Source organism: Zalophus californianus, chromosome 16, assembly GCF_009762305.2.
Source record: "Zalophus californianus isolate mZalCal1 chromosome 16, mZalCal1.pri.v2, whole genome shotgun sequence".
NCBI lineage: Eukaryota > Metazoa > Chordata > Mammalia > Carnivora > Otariidae > Zalophus > Zalophus californianus.
This window is the reverse complement of record NC_045610.1, coordinates 127,841-144,091: the sequence shown is the minus strand read 5'-3', so window position 1 is coordinate 144,091 and position 16,251 is coordinate 127,841. Positions and strand designations below refer to the sequence as shown.

Here is a 16,251-nt window from a genome sequence, read left to right as displayed (position 1 = left end):
CGCTGGCAGGAATTGCCCTTCTGCTCTGGGTTTGCTTTCTCCTTGGCCTTCCTCACGGCACTGCAGACCACATACGTTCTCAGTGGCCCCTCTCCTCTGTCCTGTCTCCTGTGTTCGTGCTTCTCCCCGAGGCGTCTCCTCTCCCCGTGGGCTTCGCGCGCTATAGACTCTCACGCAGGACGCTCCTGCTGCCGTCCTCCCCGCGCAGCGCAGTCTCCGCGGGCATGTTTCCTTCACCGCGTCCCTCTCCTGTCCCGCTAGGGGCCGCGAGGGGCCGCACGGGCCACGCACCCCCCCGCCACGCGTCCCGACCGCAGCTCCCACCCGGGAGAGGCAAGACCACTCTGCGAGAGGCGCCTGCGTTCTGCCTTCACACACTGGAGAGTCAGGGTTTCTGTCTCCAGAGCATGTGAGGCAGAACCTTCCCAAAACGTCGACGGATTTGTTTTCTCATCATCATCATCCACTGAAAAGCCTCTCTTTTGTTTTATTTTAGCTTTTTACTTTTATTTTCTACTTATATCACCATTTCAAATCATGTCTCCATCTCTTCTTTCTTTTTTAAGACTTTTTTTTAGAGCAGTTTTAGGTTTATAACAAAACTGGAGGAAGGCACAGAGAGTTCCTGTATAACGTGTTCCCCCCACATGTGCAGCCTCCCCCATTGTGAGCATCACTCCAGAGGGAGACATTTTCTTACCGTGGACAAGTGTACGACAACACTTCATAATTGCCCAAAGTCCATAGTTTACCTTAGGGTCCGAGAGAGAGAGAGGAGAGAGAGAGAGAGGAGAGAGAGAGAGAGAGAGAGAGAGGAGAGCGCACGTGGAGAGCACACGTGCGTGAGGGGGAGGGGCAGAGCAAGAGGGAAAGAGAGTCTTAAGCAGACTCCGTGCTGAGTGCAGAGCCTGACGAGGGGCTGGATCCCACAACCGAGATCCCGACCTCAGCCGAAACCAAGGGTTGGGTGCTTAACCGACTGCGCCACCCAGGCGCTCCCTTTAGGGTCCACTCTTGATGCTGTATGTTCTGGGGGTTTAAACAAATGTGTAATGACATGAATCTATCATTATAATACCATACAGAGTATTTTCACCATCTGAAAAAATGGTATAGGGATTTGTAACACTCTTCAAAGTCCAGAAGGACTGCAGATTTTTCTCTAGCTGTGGGAATCGAATACTGTTACTCTCCCTGTGTCATCTGCTCATCTCCCCTCCCTGCCTTCTGCTTCCCTCGGGTGGATGGATCTTGTAAAGTAGTTGTAATTTGTGGGTTATGTTGGTTTTATTTCCTACAGGCACACAGGTGGGATGTGCGTAGGCCTGGGGAGGAGACTCCGTTTCTCCTGGTCACTCCCTCCACAGCCGTCGCCACTGAAAATGAGCCTGAGGCGATGGGTGGGGCAGGGGAAATGCTCACAGCCAGAACAGTTGGGTTTAGAGGAGGAATTGCTTTCCTTCCCCTGGGTGGGGGAGGGGATGGCTCCTTTCGCGGCTGTGCTTCACACTCCCCAGGTGCCAGGAAGTGTCAGTTCTGGAGAGGTGCCTCTTGCTGCACAGTGAGTGCCCAGAAGACCCACACATTGACCCTCTGGAGCACAGCTTTCCTGTCTGGTGTTTGAAAGGGATGCAGGGTGCTGCCCATACACCGAAGGGGTTCTTTAATCTGTGATTGGTTATTTTCTTTACTGTCTTTTGAAGAGAATAAATTGGGGGGGGGGGTGCGGTATCAAAACAGAGGGAGCTCTAGGGCATCACATGAGCTCTTTTTTGTTTTTTACCCGGAAAGGGAAGAACAAAGTTTTACTTACCTTTTAGGCTTTGTTTATATATTTATTTTGGCCTTTAGAGAAAACCTTTAGATGTGTGTTTGGTGGCAATGTCATTTAAAGAGTGTCTGATTCTTTTGATTCGGTTAATTGCTTCAGCTACTTTGAGACAAATGACAAATGCTGGTGGTCAGTTAACCTGGGCAGACCTTCAGTGCACCAGAGCAGGCTGGATAGATTAGTCTTACTGTGAGGCGAGTTGTGTGAATTCCTGACCGTGTGGCTTCTTAAAACTGTGGACATAATCACTGTTTGATGGAACTAGATCCTACCATAGCTTCTCTTTGTAACTAGTCAGTGTTCCTTTGGTTTTAATTTTCTTGGTTTTGGTGACACATTTTGCATATTGTTTTATGGAGATTCAACTTCAGACAGTTTTGTTTATTGAATTCAGTATAATGAAAGCAGCATGAAGCGGGTTTAATCTTGAGCAGGCAGAATGGTTGAGGGCCCAACCGTTCATGGTTCCAGGATGAGTGGTTGTTTGGTGCTGATGTGGGCATGTGTGTGAATTTTATCATTTACAGAGGTTTGAAAGAGAAAGGCAGCCTTGGGTCTAGCAGCAGACCTTTTTGTGAATTATTAAAGGATAATTCACGACAACAAAAGAGGTAAACCATGACTTTGATACAAATGAAAAATGAACAGTTACACTTTTTATTTATCTCATTAATTAGTGGGGACCAGTAAGATGTTACAAACAGTTCAAAAGAGAATGCATAAAATACATATAGACCGATAAGAGTGCCGACAGGAATCCACAGGTAGATACAAAAATTGGTCAACATTCATGAAGAATAATCAGCTGCATTGGGGCGCCTGGGTGGCTCAGATGGTGAAGCGTCTGCCTTCGGCTCAGGTTATGATCTCAGGGTCCTGGGATCGAGTCCCACATCAGGCTCTTCTCCCTCTCCCTCTGCCTTCCTTGCCCCCTGCTTGTACTCTCTCTGTCAAAATGAATAAAAATCTTTAAAAAAAAAAAAAAAAGAATAATCAGCTGCATTTTCTGCGGGCAGGAACTGTCTGCATTACCGTCTTGACTCTACTGTTTACGGAGTTGTAAAATAGCTCACAGACAGCGAAAGGTGGAGATAGCCCACAGAGTGTGCTCAGCGGAACGAACACCCAGCCATCTTTTCTGCCCGTTTCAGAGTCTTGCACAGTCTTTCCTGACAGAGTGTTCCAGAAGTTCTCATCCCTCTGTCGTCTGTCCTCTAGGCCTGCGTGCCTCTGTCCGCCCAGTCAAGCATCAGGCATGGTTTTAGGAATGGCACGGAAAGATGATTGGTTGTCAGGTCTTTTGTCTGTTTGAATTTAAGTCACAGTCTTTGTGAACTTTATCTATCTTTCTTGTTACCTCAGAGCAGGGCTGCCGGTGTGGTTGAGAAGACAGTGCACTGAGGAGACTGTACCCTAGCCACGGTCTGTTACCTAGGGGTTGGCAGTGAGCTCACAGCTGTGCAGAGGGGAAATCTGTTTCTGATTTTTATGAAAATACGAGACAGACTAGTTACCCCCCGCCACACACAAAGGATCTGGTGTGTTTGGTTGGTCTCTGTGAGTTCTTAGGGTTATGACAAATGAGTCGGTTATCCTCACTTCACTGTCTACCTTTTGCAGGGTTTCTTACAGAGACTGGAAAGACCAGAGCAAGTACCATTTTTTCTACAGGAACTGAATCTGCATTCCAAGTTACACAGATCAGAATTATGGTAATTCTCTTACTACCTTCTTTAAGCAATGTTACTGCTATTTTTTAAAATAGGATTCCATTTCAGAGTCTGTCACTGGTTTTCATCACCTGTGTTGTGACCATTCTGTGCCAGGCCTGTAGCAGAGGGCAGGAACACAGAGATGAGTAGATTGTTGTCTGGGGATGTGTGAATACAAAGGATCTCTCCTTAGGAAGCAGTGTTTTTATTTTTCTAGGACTAAATATCATTTCGTTAGTTTGATTTTGCTTTAAGCTCTTTGAATTTAACTGTATTACTTAGAAACACAACAGCCGCAGGATTTTTGTACCTTCCATGTACTTGAGCTAGATCTCTGTTTTTAGGTTCGACGTGGTGGCATTGGTGCCCAGTGTGGGTTGGTGTTTGCCTATAACTCATCTTCTGATAAATTCCACGCAGAAGAACACTTCAAAAGGTTTGAAAAATATGACAAATGGAAGCTTCAGGAATTCAGGCAATTTGTAAAAAGCAGGTAAGGAACGGAATAAAAATCTTTGTAGTTAAGGCTGAATGTATTTTCTTATTGGCAAAATATGCTTTCATGTATTTATAGAAGAGGTGCCCCTAGCCCATCCTCAGTGGCCGTGAGCATTCATTGCTTTCTAGCAGCATCCGTGAAGACATGTTTTAATTTGTTCATAGATTCTTTACTCGGTCCCTTCCATGACCAGGTGTACACATCTCCAGAATGGCTGGGTACTGACACACGCCTGGACTGTCTTCAGTCTTACCTAGCCACTGGGAAGTTTACGGATGCCCCAACCTCCGTCCTCCTAATCCATGCTTTCATTGGAGATATTTTTAAGCACCCACCCTGCACTGGGCCTGATGCTCGGCGCAGAAGAGACACAGTGAACAAGTCGGCACAGTCCCTGCTCCGTGGTGCTTACTGTCCTCTCAGACCAGCAGTGTCACAGTCTTGTCAGCACTGGGCAGGAGGGGTGGGGCCTCTGGGAGGAAAGACCCTGGAGGGAGTGTTGTTTGTGGTAAGAGCTAAGGATGATGTACAGTTGAAGGAGAGATCCTGAGCAAAAAGCAGAGCAGATTTGAGCACTTGTAGATGAAGTACCGCGGGCTCGGGGGCCTGCAAGTGCAGAAGTTACTGCCAGGTGGAGAGTGGAGAACATGGAGCAGGAGGGCCGGGAAGCGGCCCAGTCACTAAAGGTCTTTCTGTCTCTGGCTCAGGACTTGGACTGTACCCTTTAAGGCAGGGTGGGGGGACAGCGTGGTGTTGAGGAACTTCAGGGAGAAGAACGAGGCGACCAGATGTGTGTTTTACAAGTACTGTTCAGGATCATGCTGTGTGGCCAGGGGCGAGCCAGCATGGAGGCAGGAAGGAGAGGAGGCAGCCAGAGGCCTGGGTCCCCTCGGCTAAGCCGCACTGGCAGTGAGGGAGAGGAGGAAACTGACAGAGAGACCACCAGACAGTGACTGAGTGCAGAGCAGAGGAGGCAGGATGGTGTAGGCACTGGGGAGGCTTGGGATTTTGGCTGGGGCAGGTGGGGACACTGGGAATGCACTTCTCTGATAGAAACTAACTTGGGAAAACAGTCTGTGGGAAGCTGATGAGCTCAGTTTTGGTCCTGTTGAATTTGAGGTCTAGGAAGACTTTGAGCTACTTGGCAGCTCCTTGGATGAATGCGTTGGAGCCTGGAAGAGGTACTGAAGGTGCCAATAGGAGAGACATTTGAAGGATAATTAAAGTGAGATTTTTCTGGACGAGTATGTAGGCTGGGAAGAGAAGAGAGACCCTACAGACCAGCATGCTGAGAGGCACCAGCATTTAAAGGGCCACAGAGAAAAAAGGAGGCTGAGAAGCAGCCAGTGAGGCAGGAGGAAGGCCCCTGTGTGTCATCATGAAGCCAACGGGGTGATGTTAAAGGAAGTGGGGAGCGGGCGGCGGGATCAGATGTTACCCAGGGTCATTTGGATAAAGTCTGCAAGTGGACCTGTCGGATTCAGCCCGAGGTCATTGGTGAGCCTTGGGCAGCGTTGCCTCCCACCTTCATAGTAGCAAGTTAAAACTCACCGAGCTGAACCCTGGACTTGCTGGTTGTGCCACTGTCTCGGGTGACAGGGGAGGCCTTCAGCCGTCATCTGGTACCGTGCCGCCCTTGACCGGCGCCCACGTCACTGAGGACTGTGTTCTACGTGGATTCTGATTCAGTAGTTCTGGGTGTAGACTCTGAGAAGCTCATGAGAAGCTCTCAGGTGACTGATGTTCCCACCTGCGGACCACACTTCGAGTAGCACAGATCTAGAATAACTCCCTCTGTCTGCCAGTAGTCCTCTGGTGGCATTCCTGACAGCTGGTCATTCAGTCTCCAGAACACTCCTCACGATGGAGAACTCACAGAACTTCAGGGGTAGATCATGTTCAGTTGAAATCTACAGCTGTAATTCCAACCCTCAATTGGAACAAATCTCCTTCATTCCTAAAATCTCCCTCCCTACCATATATATATATATATATATATATATATATATGCCTTCTTAAAGGACCCTTTCTTTTTTTAAGAATTTATTTATTTGAGAGAGAGAGACAGAGATAGTGAGAGAGGGCAGGAGCTGGGAGCAGAGGGAGAAGCAGGCTCCCCAAGGAGCTGGGAGCCCAATGCGGGACCCAATCCCAGGAACCTGGGATCGTGACCTGAGCCGAAGGCAGATATGCTTAACCAGCTGAGCCACCCAGGCGCCCCTAAAAGATCCTTTTTTTTTGGTGGTAACTAGAGATTACCCTTGTTTTTAAGCAGCTCTATCCCATTCTTGGGACATATTAAAATAAAATTTTTTCCCCTAAGTCTGCTGTTAAATAAGATCTTTCACATCTTATGTAGGATTTTCTTTTAACCTAGGTGTAGGTCTGTTCGCTGCTTACTTGCTGATTTTAGCTTCTGGTTTCAGCCTGAACTACTCTGAAACCCTGGTTTGGATGGCCTGCATGTTACCAGTCTCTCTCCAGTTTGGAAATCAAATTGTTAATGTACATGCATCTGTCTTCTTCCCTTTTTTTTTTTTTTTCTCTCTTCTGTCCTTCTGGCCAGATGATGGTCAGTCCGCATGCTCTCCAGCCAGCTGACTGACTGCTGTGCGTACTCAGGAGGACGAACGCTCAGTTCTCTTTTCTGCCTTCTGTCTGCTGTGTGGCGTAGTGAGCGAGCTTACCTCTTTGTGCGCTCTGACACCTGGCCAGCTGTCTCTCCCTCTCGAAGAGTTTCTTGATGGCTGCCTCAGAGCAAATTAAAAAATCCTCAAACACAATATTGATGAAACTCATTGACATGGTTTTGGATTAAGACAGAATACCTCCCGTCCTGTTGGTTTTAGGATTAATTATGTCATGAGAGATTGATGCTAATAAAGTCTTGAGTTAGGAAGAGAACACTTTCTTTCTTCCTGTTACAGAACCTACTCTGGATCCTTAATCTTCTTGCACGGATGCCCGCGTTTGCTTATCCACGCAGAATACTTACGTGTTGCTAGCTTGCTAGCTCTATCATAGGTTAAGTAAAGTTTGGAAAGTTTGAGGAATGTTACTTGAAAAGACTGCCTTTTTCTCCTTTGGTTCTTTAATTCCTGAAACAGGAGTATCTAGTTTTTAAAAAGAAGTGGCTGGAGTTGTGCTACTTTAGCCTTGAGGCTGAGATGCTTTCCTAGAAGGACCTTCTAAGGAACAGGAAAAAATGTGGAGGCTGAAGTTTTCCTTATTTGGAGCTCCAGGATCTGAAAGTTCCCTGCTCTTAACCTTCAGCTGCTGCAAGTGCACTGAACCTCAGGCTGGGCGTACATAGAGTAGCCAGATCTAGGGAGAGAAAACTGAACCTGCCTCTCCTTTGGATCTTTTAGAAGTGCACAACAGTTGTTGCATTGTTTCTTATTCCTGAGTCGCTCATAAAAGATGCCTCGCTTTCATGTCTCGTTCTTCAAATATGCCAGTTATCTAGAGAAGCAAACTTTCTCTTTAGTTCCCAGATTATATTTGGAACTGATACTTGTTCCCATGTCAGAGATAAGGAGGCTGAGGAACAGGGAGGAAATCACCAGCAACTACTTCATGTGCTTAGAGGCAGCAGTGCCACACCCGGTCCCTGACTGTTCGCTGCAGGCTGTCCATCTGCGTTAACGCCACTCAGATGGTGCCTTACTCGTGAGACCCCTGAGAAGTTTAGAAAGAGGACAATGCTTTGTGATCTCCACTGTGTTTACAGGGTTGGTTGCTCATCTGATGACCTTGGAGAGGATGACCCCATTGGCTGGTTTGAGCTGGAAGAAGAATGGGATGAAGCGGATGTGAAGTTGCAGCCCTGCAGGGTTGCCCAAGTAAGCATTAGCGAGTTGTGGCCTTCCCACAGTTGCCCACTCCCTCCTTTTACCCTGTCCGTGTTCACGGAGTGGATCGTATGCACCAGCCCCGTGCCAGCCCCGGAGCCAGCCCCGGAGGCCAGTCAGCTGTGACTGTGATCCTCACGGAGCCTGTGGTCCAGTGGGAGACGCCCCGGTGCAGGGACACACGGGGGCTGTGGCCACCCAGAGGAAGCACGTCCCACCCGGCCCGCAGGTCACTGGGGAAGGCTTCCCAGGAAAGGCGGTGTGCTGCCAAGTGTTGGAGGTTGATGAAGTCATCACCCACAGCCAGGCTAGGACGTGTGGGGAAGGGTGTGTGCAGCGGGGAGAGTGGAAACACGCTGGCCCGAGTGCACGAGAGATGTGTCTCCATGGCTGTGAGGGAAACCATGATTGTCTGGCCAGTTCATTTCTTTCACTTACTTAGTGTCCCTCTTAGTAAGAAGCTTCAGTAAGAGAAGGAAGAACTGTCTTCTGGGCTTAGAGGTAGTAGATGTTCAGTAAGTATTTATGCATCTGAGTAGTGGGGTCTGAACAGCTCTTGGCAAAGGAGCTTCCACTGTAAGAAGCAGAGAGTTTGCATAGCAGTTGGGCTTTCAAATGGCTTTGGCTTCGAGCAGACAGCGCAGTGTCCTGGGCTGTGGGCGGTATAGATTAGTTGGGAGCTTTGCGACAGTTGTTGACTGTTTTCACCCTAGACCTGATTTCTGATTCAAAACGACTTGGCCACAGAGCACATATACTTCTCTGATTCATCCTGTCTTACCCTGTGTTTGCCCTGAAGATGGGGTAATGCCATTTCTCTTATTGGGATCTTTCCCAAAACCTGACTTGAATCAGCACGAGTGTTTTTTTCCCATTTGTTGAGATGTCGGACTTCTATTTTGTGCCCCATGCCAGGCAGAGTGAGACCTAGTAAGTCATTAAAGTCATAGAGGGACCTTCCCAAAAAGGCCTTTATCTCCCTTCCATTCATAGTCGGGCTTCTGAGTCCTTCTCCTCAAATCTCTCTGTCCTTTCTAGTATTTGATGGTGAAGTTCCTCTGCACCCGTCAGGAGTCGGCAGAGCGCTTGGGCGTGCAAGGCCTTAGCATCAGCGGGTACCTCCGGCCTGTGCGAGCTGAAACGGAACAGCACGTCGTCTGTGCCCACTGCAGGAAGGACGGGGAGGAGAGCGTCTGTGGGGCCACCCTGCTCCTCAGGACACTTCAGTTCATTCAGCAGCTCGCGCATGACCTGGTACCTCGTTCCTCTGGGGACAGTTAATGGTGGTGTTGAGGGAAGTGAACAGCCGCCGGCGAAAGCGGGCCCTGTCAAGCCATGCTGTAGGGACCTGTGCAGCTAGCTTCACACTGCTGTGATGATCGGGGGAGCAGGGGAGGGAGATGCTGGGCATCCGTGGTGTCAGTCACTGGGGGACCGTGTGGTGTATGGCCGTCAAGAGTGAGGCTCCCCGGAATAGACCTACAGACAGACCGTGAAGACTTCCGCTGTGATTGCCGGTGGTAGTCTAGGGAGACCGAGCAAGTTTATGGGATTTCCGTCTCCCTGAAGTCCGGGGAGAATTATTCCTGAGGTACAGGTGAATTCTGTTTGCTCCCTAAAGGTACCAAAATGTCAGGATTTAAAATCATTTCTGTTCCTGACACTGATTTGTACAGTCACCAATAAAAATACAGTGACTTCTGGCTCCGGGGAAGATTCTTGCCACATCACTATAGAGAACATGGCTTAGCTCAGGGATCGGTGGGGCGTCTTGCCCTCCCACACGGGGAAGGCAGCAGTTCTGCCTCAGGGCGAGTTTGGAGGCTATGACTCAATTTAACTCTGGTTTGTTTGGTCTATGTTATTCAAGCTCTCCTGTCACAGCAGAAAACAAACAGGGGTGGGTGGGGTGCTTCGGAGCCGCAGGGGCGCTGGGGCAGTGTTCAGGCGGGCGGGGGTCAGAGCATGCCGCCCTGTCGTCCTGCTGGTGTCCCGGTTGTGGTGTGTATGGAGTCGGGGAGTCCTCGTGGGGGGGGGGTGTGCATTTACACGTTTTCTCACATCCACATGCACACACACCCACATCTGTAGAAAGTTTCACACCAGGAACAGTGGTTCATGCACTTCTGAGTTGGTGAGAGTCAGCATCGGCCGTATGGGAATCCTACACCCTTTCACATTGAGGAGTAAATGAGCCATCACAATATTTCTTTAAATGCATTTTCCACTTTATTTTTTCTGGTTTTTATGATTTTTTAGGTGCAGCAGAAGGAAAGTGGCTTAAGATATAAATCTTCTCTGGACTTCGCGGGTCTTGATTTGCAGATCTTCTGGAATTTTTACAGTAAATTAAAGCAAAAGTAGGTCAGAATTTGTTATAAGGTGATAATCATATAAACAAAACTGAAAACTAAGTTTTACATTCCAAAAAGACCTTTTTTCTTGTAAGATTTTTTGACTTCTCACTAGTTTATATTGTTCTCGTTTGAGAGAACGGGTTATTATTGAAGATAACATCTGACGTTTCTTTAACATACTTTGGGCAATGTTGCTGCAAACATTTTGTCGTCTGATTCTCATCACAACCTGGTGGGGAAAGCAGGTCAAGCACTGTGCTAATGCCCTCATTTTATAGATGAAGAAATAGGATCGGAAATGTGTGTCCTTGCCCCACTGTGGGCAGACTCAGGCAGGGTCTGTGTTTTCAGACTCTGCCCAGTACGATGTTCTTTTCATTCTGCCTCTCTTCCTCTCTCTGGCCGCCTTTTTACTGAGCCTGCTGTGTAGATGAGAGTCCTTTTTAGACAGCTGTTGGCTTTGGAGGGTCAAAGCAGCCTGCCCTTGTGCTCTCTGATACTCGTTGTCTTTCCGTAGCCCGAGGGAGGAGTGCCTCTGCGCCCAGACCCTGCTTCTGCGGCTCCTGCAGAGCTGCTTCTCAGTGCTGCAGAGAGACGGGCCAGCCGCTTCAGGGGGGGCACAGGCTCCCCGGCAGAGCCCGGGAGGGGCAGGGGCCGCCAAGGAGCTCCACACGCACTTATGTGACGGTAGGCATTGGGCTTGTCTTTGTTTTTGTATTTTATTTTTTATTTTTGTAAAAAGGATTTGTCTATTTTACGCAGAGAGAGAGCAGGAGAGCATAAGGAGGGCGAGGGGCAGAGGGAGAGGGAGAAGCAGGCTCCCCGCGGAGCAGGGAGCCCGACGCGGGGCTTGATCCCACGACCCCGGGATCATGACCTGAGCCGAAGGTAGACGCTTAACCGACTGAGCCACCCAGGCGCCCCTGGGCTTTTCTTGAATATGATCCTGTGCTGGTAGCCTGCCAGGCCTCTTGCTGTAAGAACAGGGATCCTACGATCATGCAGGCTCAGGAGAGGGATCACTGCGTGGGAAAATGAGTGTTTCCTTGGATCTCCTTTTGAAGTGTTATTTTGACTTCAGGATTTATTCTCTTGTCAGCACCTCTTCCTCCTGGTTTCTGAGCACAGATGTGTCACAGTGAGAGTGGTGACTGTCACATTCTTCAGTCGTTACTGTAGAGAAGACACTGGGACGGGAGGGAGGGGAGAGAGGTAATGATACACAGGGAATAAAACACACGAACCAGTGAAGTTACTTTTAAGGCTTTGCCTAATTGCGGCTCAGAAGGAAGTAATGAAATGAAAACTGGTACGTATAGTGCTTACGTTTTTTCAGTGTTTCCTTCTACCACTTCGGCCGTAGAGGTTTTCACTACACGATGGGGAGCAGTGAGTTTATGGGCTAGTGAAAGCGGATACATATGTTGTGAGTGAGTGCATGGGAAATGCTAAAGCTGATTCCATTGTTCATTTTCATCAGTGGTGGACAGGGTGGACGGAGACTCTGTGCCCATGGAAACATTAAAACAAGAAGTCAGGAATACCCTTCTCAATGGGGCTGCTGTCTTCTTTCCTGACCGACAGACCCGGCGGAGCCATCTCTTCGCCATGATGGTAATCATTCATGTCAGAAGGACGGGCTCCATTCCTGAAGTCTGGTGGGATGACATTTATTAGTCTCTGTTTTCTCTTACTATCTCCTCAGTTTCAGTTTTCCAGATATGTACTTAATACTCCATATGCAGAGTTCTGTGGGGAACACAGACGCCTAAGGACCCAGCACCGCCCTTAAGGAGGGGATGGCAGATCGTAGCCTCTTGTCTTACAAAGGGGGGGTATGGTCTCCCCATCATCTTCATGATTTGCCTGCAACCAAGCATTCTTTTTAACATTCTCACTTTTTATTATGGGGAAATATAAAACGAATACAAGACTAGAGTAAATATAACACCTCCTGCCCCACATGTGCCCATCACGTAGACTTGGCAGTTGTAAACTCGGCGAATCTTGTTTCATCTGTGACCTGCCCCATCCACTGTCTCCCTGCCCTTCCCCCAGTATTGTTTCATAAATATCTCAGATTACATCTGTAATGGAATGCAGCCCTCGCAGACCCCTTCTCCGTGTCACTCAGACATTAGGAGAGGTGGGTGAAAAATGCTTCCAATATTTATAAGCATTATGTTACCAAGTGGACATATCCTGTACAGAGATCCAGATTTTTAACTCTGAAGGCAGTATTTCTGTGTGAAAATGAGTGTGATACATGGAGAAAGATATTAATGATAATGTAAGACAGAACAAAAGTTTCTCTCTCTGGTCGGGCTCTGTGCTCAGCACGGAGTCCGCTTGTCCCTCTCCTGGCCCATCCCCCTCCAGGCACACATGCATGGGCATGTGCTTTCTCTTTCTCAAATTATTAAAATCTTAAAAAGAATTTCTCTCTGTAAGCCATACTGAAAACATCTAGATCAGGGAGCTTCAGAGTTCCCAGTGTTCCAGTGATGGTACAACACAGGGAAACATAAATAAAGGGTAACAAGGAAGCAAAATTACAGGCCAGTTTTACTTGTAAACATTGTAAGAAAAGCCTAACAAAATATTAGTAAACCAGTCCAGTAAAATACAGAGTCCTGACTGAGTTGGATTTACCCGAGGAATACAAGGCTGGTTTAACATTAGAAAATTAGTAAATGAAGTCAGAGGAAAAAGTTATGTCAATAAATACAGAAAACATTTAAGTAGGATTAAATTCTGTTGATTAAAACTATAAAACCATTAGCAAACTCGAAGTAGAAAGGAACTCCCTTAATCTGGTGGAGGGCATGTGCCCCAGACTTTTAACAAATGGTATGCTGGATGGTGGATCCTAGAAGCAAACCTCTCAAAATGAGGAGGAAGACAAGGGTGCTTACTGGCCGCGGCTTCTCCGGGAGGTCGTGTTAGAGGGTCTGGCCAGTGCAGTAGGACAAGGAAGAGAAATTTTAAACATAATAATTGGAAAGGATAAAATAAATAATTCTTTATAGGTAATATGGTTATAGATTTTTTTTATTGTCCGTAGACAAGCAAGTAGTAGAATTACTGATAGGAGTTTGATGAAGAAAACTAGATCCGGCATTTTAAAAAAGCATTTCTAAATGCAGCAGCTAATTAGCAAATGTAATAAAGTCTCTGTGGGATGCATAGAAAGAAAGGAGGGAACCAAATCATAAAATGTGGTCTCTGGTGCCAGAGGACTACAGTCCAGCTGGGGACACCTGACACAAGAAAAAAACCGCAGATGCATGTAGAGGAGACTCGTGCTGGGGCCAAGTGACTGCGGATGGTTTCAGAGAGGAGGAAGGATCTTCAGTTGTTTTCAGCTCTCTGCAAACTTTGCACGTCAGCCTGAAGGATCAGTTTTCGCACAGAGTCATGACCTTGGAAGCATCCGTTGGCCTGATCCACTGGGCTGTGGGCGGGACTCCCATCTTGCTTGTTTACCAGAAGCATCTACCAGGCCGCTAGGCAGTGATTTGTTTTGCTAGCACGTGTTCCATGCAGAAGAATGGAAAAGGACATGTGAGCTCTCGAATGGCATTGCTATCTGTTACCAGCCCCGTCACTTTCCCTTTGCCGGTAGGGTTATATTTTCCCTGCTCATGCTGATGACTTGAACGGCATATCTTGTGTCTCCCCTCCTCCTGTGCCGGGCGGGGCCCTGGGTCTCAAATCCTCTGGAAATCCTCTTCTGCGCCTTGCCTAACGGCCAATGTTTGGTACGTTTCTTGAATGAGGAAAGTGCCCCTAAAGTAGCCCAGGAGCCTCGTCAGGAGATGTGATCCCTATAACTGTCACTATAGGTTGCTCTGGCTTATGTTGGGAAAGCTTAGGTCCTATTTAAAAACCAAGAGAAAACTCACAAGAAAGGCACCGTTCCTGCCCTTTCCTCTTGCAATGTTGTGCCCACTGGTGAAAAGTACACATCCTCCTAAACATTCGTATCAAGATTTCCTGCAGGAAAGCTTGGAATTGGGAACTTTAGCAGTGAACCCAAGTACACCTGCCGTCTTTTGTTTAGACGGGTGATTCTGCCCCTGCTGAGCACCGGGCCAGTGTCAGTTGGGTGCCATGAAGCGTGGGCCAACCCCAGCTTTCCTCTGGAACAGTGGGCAGTGGCATGTCATGCTGCCCCGGGCTCCGGAATGTCGTGGAACGGGTGTTCTGATTGTGCACTTTGTTGTTTTCTAGAAGAATGTCACCGAGCAGGAGCACAAGCAGTCCCTGCAACTCACTTTCCGTTCACTGTGCACGTATTTTAGGTAAGTTTAGGGTGCTTTACGGCCCTCTAATATTTCACATCTTTGCAAAGTTTTCTTTAGCTATACGTGCCCTCTGCTCAGCCACCTTTCTAGAGGGAGATGCCGCTAGTCACAGGAATGACTACAGCAGTGGTGGAGTACTAATCTTGCCAGGAGTTTAATCTGAGGCCCAGTCCTCATGAGACCGTTTCGAATAGGACCTGCTGGGGAGCTCTTGGAGCACTTCAGCTTCTAAGTGATACCTGAAGACACAAACTGAAGCCAGAGGAGCTTGGTGTCCTGTACTCAAGTCTGAAAACCCAGAAGCATAGAATGGTAGTTTAGCAAAGGGAGTGTGCTGGGAGGGGATGACTTGAGATTTTTACATGCTTTGGATAGCAAAGCAGCTAATGGGCCTGTAGGCTGCATTACCAGAGATACAGGCTCTCGAAGAAGGGAGGGAACAAATAGCCCAAGTTCCTGTCTGCACGTCAGGCTGTACCTAGTGTGAGAGCAGACTTGGGGGTCTCTAAAATGGGTCTGGACTCGAGGATCAGGGGCGATGAAAGAGCCTCAGAGCTCATGTGGGGAGCATTTGAAAATCTGGGATGTTCAGCCTGAGTTAGCGTGAGATGAGGTGTACTTCTTCTTGGTGGTCAAGGTGATGTAGTCATCAGATTGACTTCTCAGAGTCTCTTCTAAGGACTTGAGGGTTTATAGGCCTGAGCTTACTAAGGACATGGGGGACAGACAGTGGCCCAGACTCAGCTGGAACCTGGACTTTTTCCTGACCCAGGCTCCTCCGCAACCCATAGAACTGGCACTGAAATCTTGCTGGGTTCTTTTTTTGGACACTTTTAAGACAAAAGCATGAGCATGCCCTGCCCGAAGCAAGGAGTTGTGACAAATTTGTGTCCTTTCAGTGATAAGGATCCAGGTGGCCTTCTGCTCTTGCCTGAGAAAGGTGACCTGGCCGACACGAACAGCAGTGAAGTGCTGGCGGTCATGAGCACCCTCCTGTCCGTCGCTGCTCGAGAGGTAACTGGCGGCCGCTCCGCTCCCTTCACCCCGTGACCCAGCGACCGCGGGCGCCGCCCCTGTTAGCCACAGTGTGATGTAGCTTTGCCCTTGTGGCCCTTCCAGGTGGGCAGCAACTCTCAACGGCCTGCCGTGGCTCCTAATCGCCTGCTCCTGGGGCCGGTCCTCTGCTAGTCAGCGAGCCATAAACGTGTGGACACGCTCCTTGAGATTTCCTCTGGGGTGCGGGTTGACCGAGCCCAGCACTTAGGCCTGTGTCTGTGGTGTGAGTTCTGTGGAAAACTGCTTTAGCTTTTTTAAAATTTAAGATTACTTAGTAAACCCACAGGCTAATCAAGTCTGAAAAGATAGTGTCTTTTGTCTATGCTAATATTTTCAAATTTTTACTTTATTTTTTTTTTTAACATGAAGGATTCTGTTTCTCAAGATGTAGTCCATGTGTCAGGTGGATCAGAATCACCTGGTGTATTTGGACAGAAATTTGGGTTTCTGGGTCCTACCCCAGGCTCCTGGTTTAGAACCTCTCGGACAGGATTTTGAGTCTGTGTTACACCGCACACCCCTGGGATTCTGACGTGACAGAACCCTGTGACTCGGGGACCAAGGATTGCTCTCTGGACAGAAAATGGACCGGGTTGGGGGGTGGTGACAGTGGGCCAGGCCAGACCACACGCTTGAGG

The 16,251-nt window shown here is 48.3% G+C and overlaps 1 protein-coding gene across 3 annotated transcripts in view; it reads left to right on the top strand.

The window, feature by feature from the left end:
* Positions 1-16,251, top strand: part of ZZEF1 (zinc finger ZZ-type and EF-hand domain containing 1) — a 100,740-nt gene that overhangs the window by 28,115 nt on the left and 56,374 nt on the right. For 2 of the 3 annotated variants that reach the window (XR_003525159.2, XM_027624832.2), the window contains exons 10-18: positions 3,452-3,543; positions 3,888-4,036; positions 7,773-7,884; positions 8,932-9,147; positions 10,153-10,253; positions 10,768-10,937; positions 11,731-11,864; positions 14,484-14,554; positions 15,457-15,571. Coding sequence is in view for 2 of the 3 variants with exons in the window: in XM_027624832.2 (XP_027480633.2) it covers positions 3,452-3,543; positions 3,888-4,036; positions 7,773-7,884; positions 8,932-9,147; positions 10,153-10,253; positions 10,768-10,937; positions 11,731-11,864; positions 14,484-14,554; positions 15,457-15,571 (1,160 nt within the window). In the remaining variant the exon portion in view is untranslated. The remainder of the gene's footprint in view (positions 1-3,451; positions 3,544-3,887; positions 4,037-7,772; positions 7,885-8,931; positions 9,148-10,152; positions 10,254-10,767; positions 10,938-11,730; positions 11,865-14,483; positions 14,555-15,456; positions 15,572-16,251) is intronic. The other variant, XM_027624833.2, reaches the window with a different exon arrangement.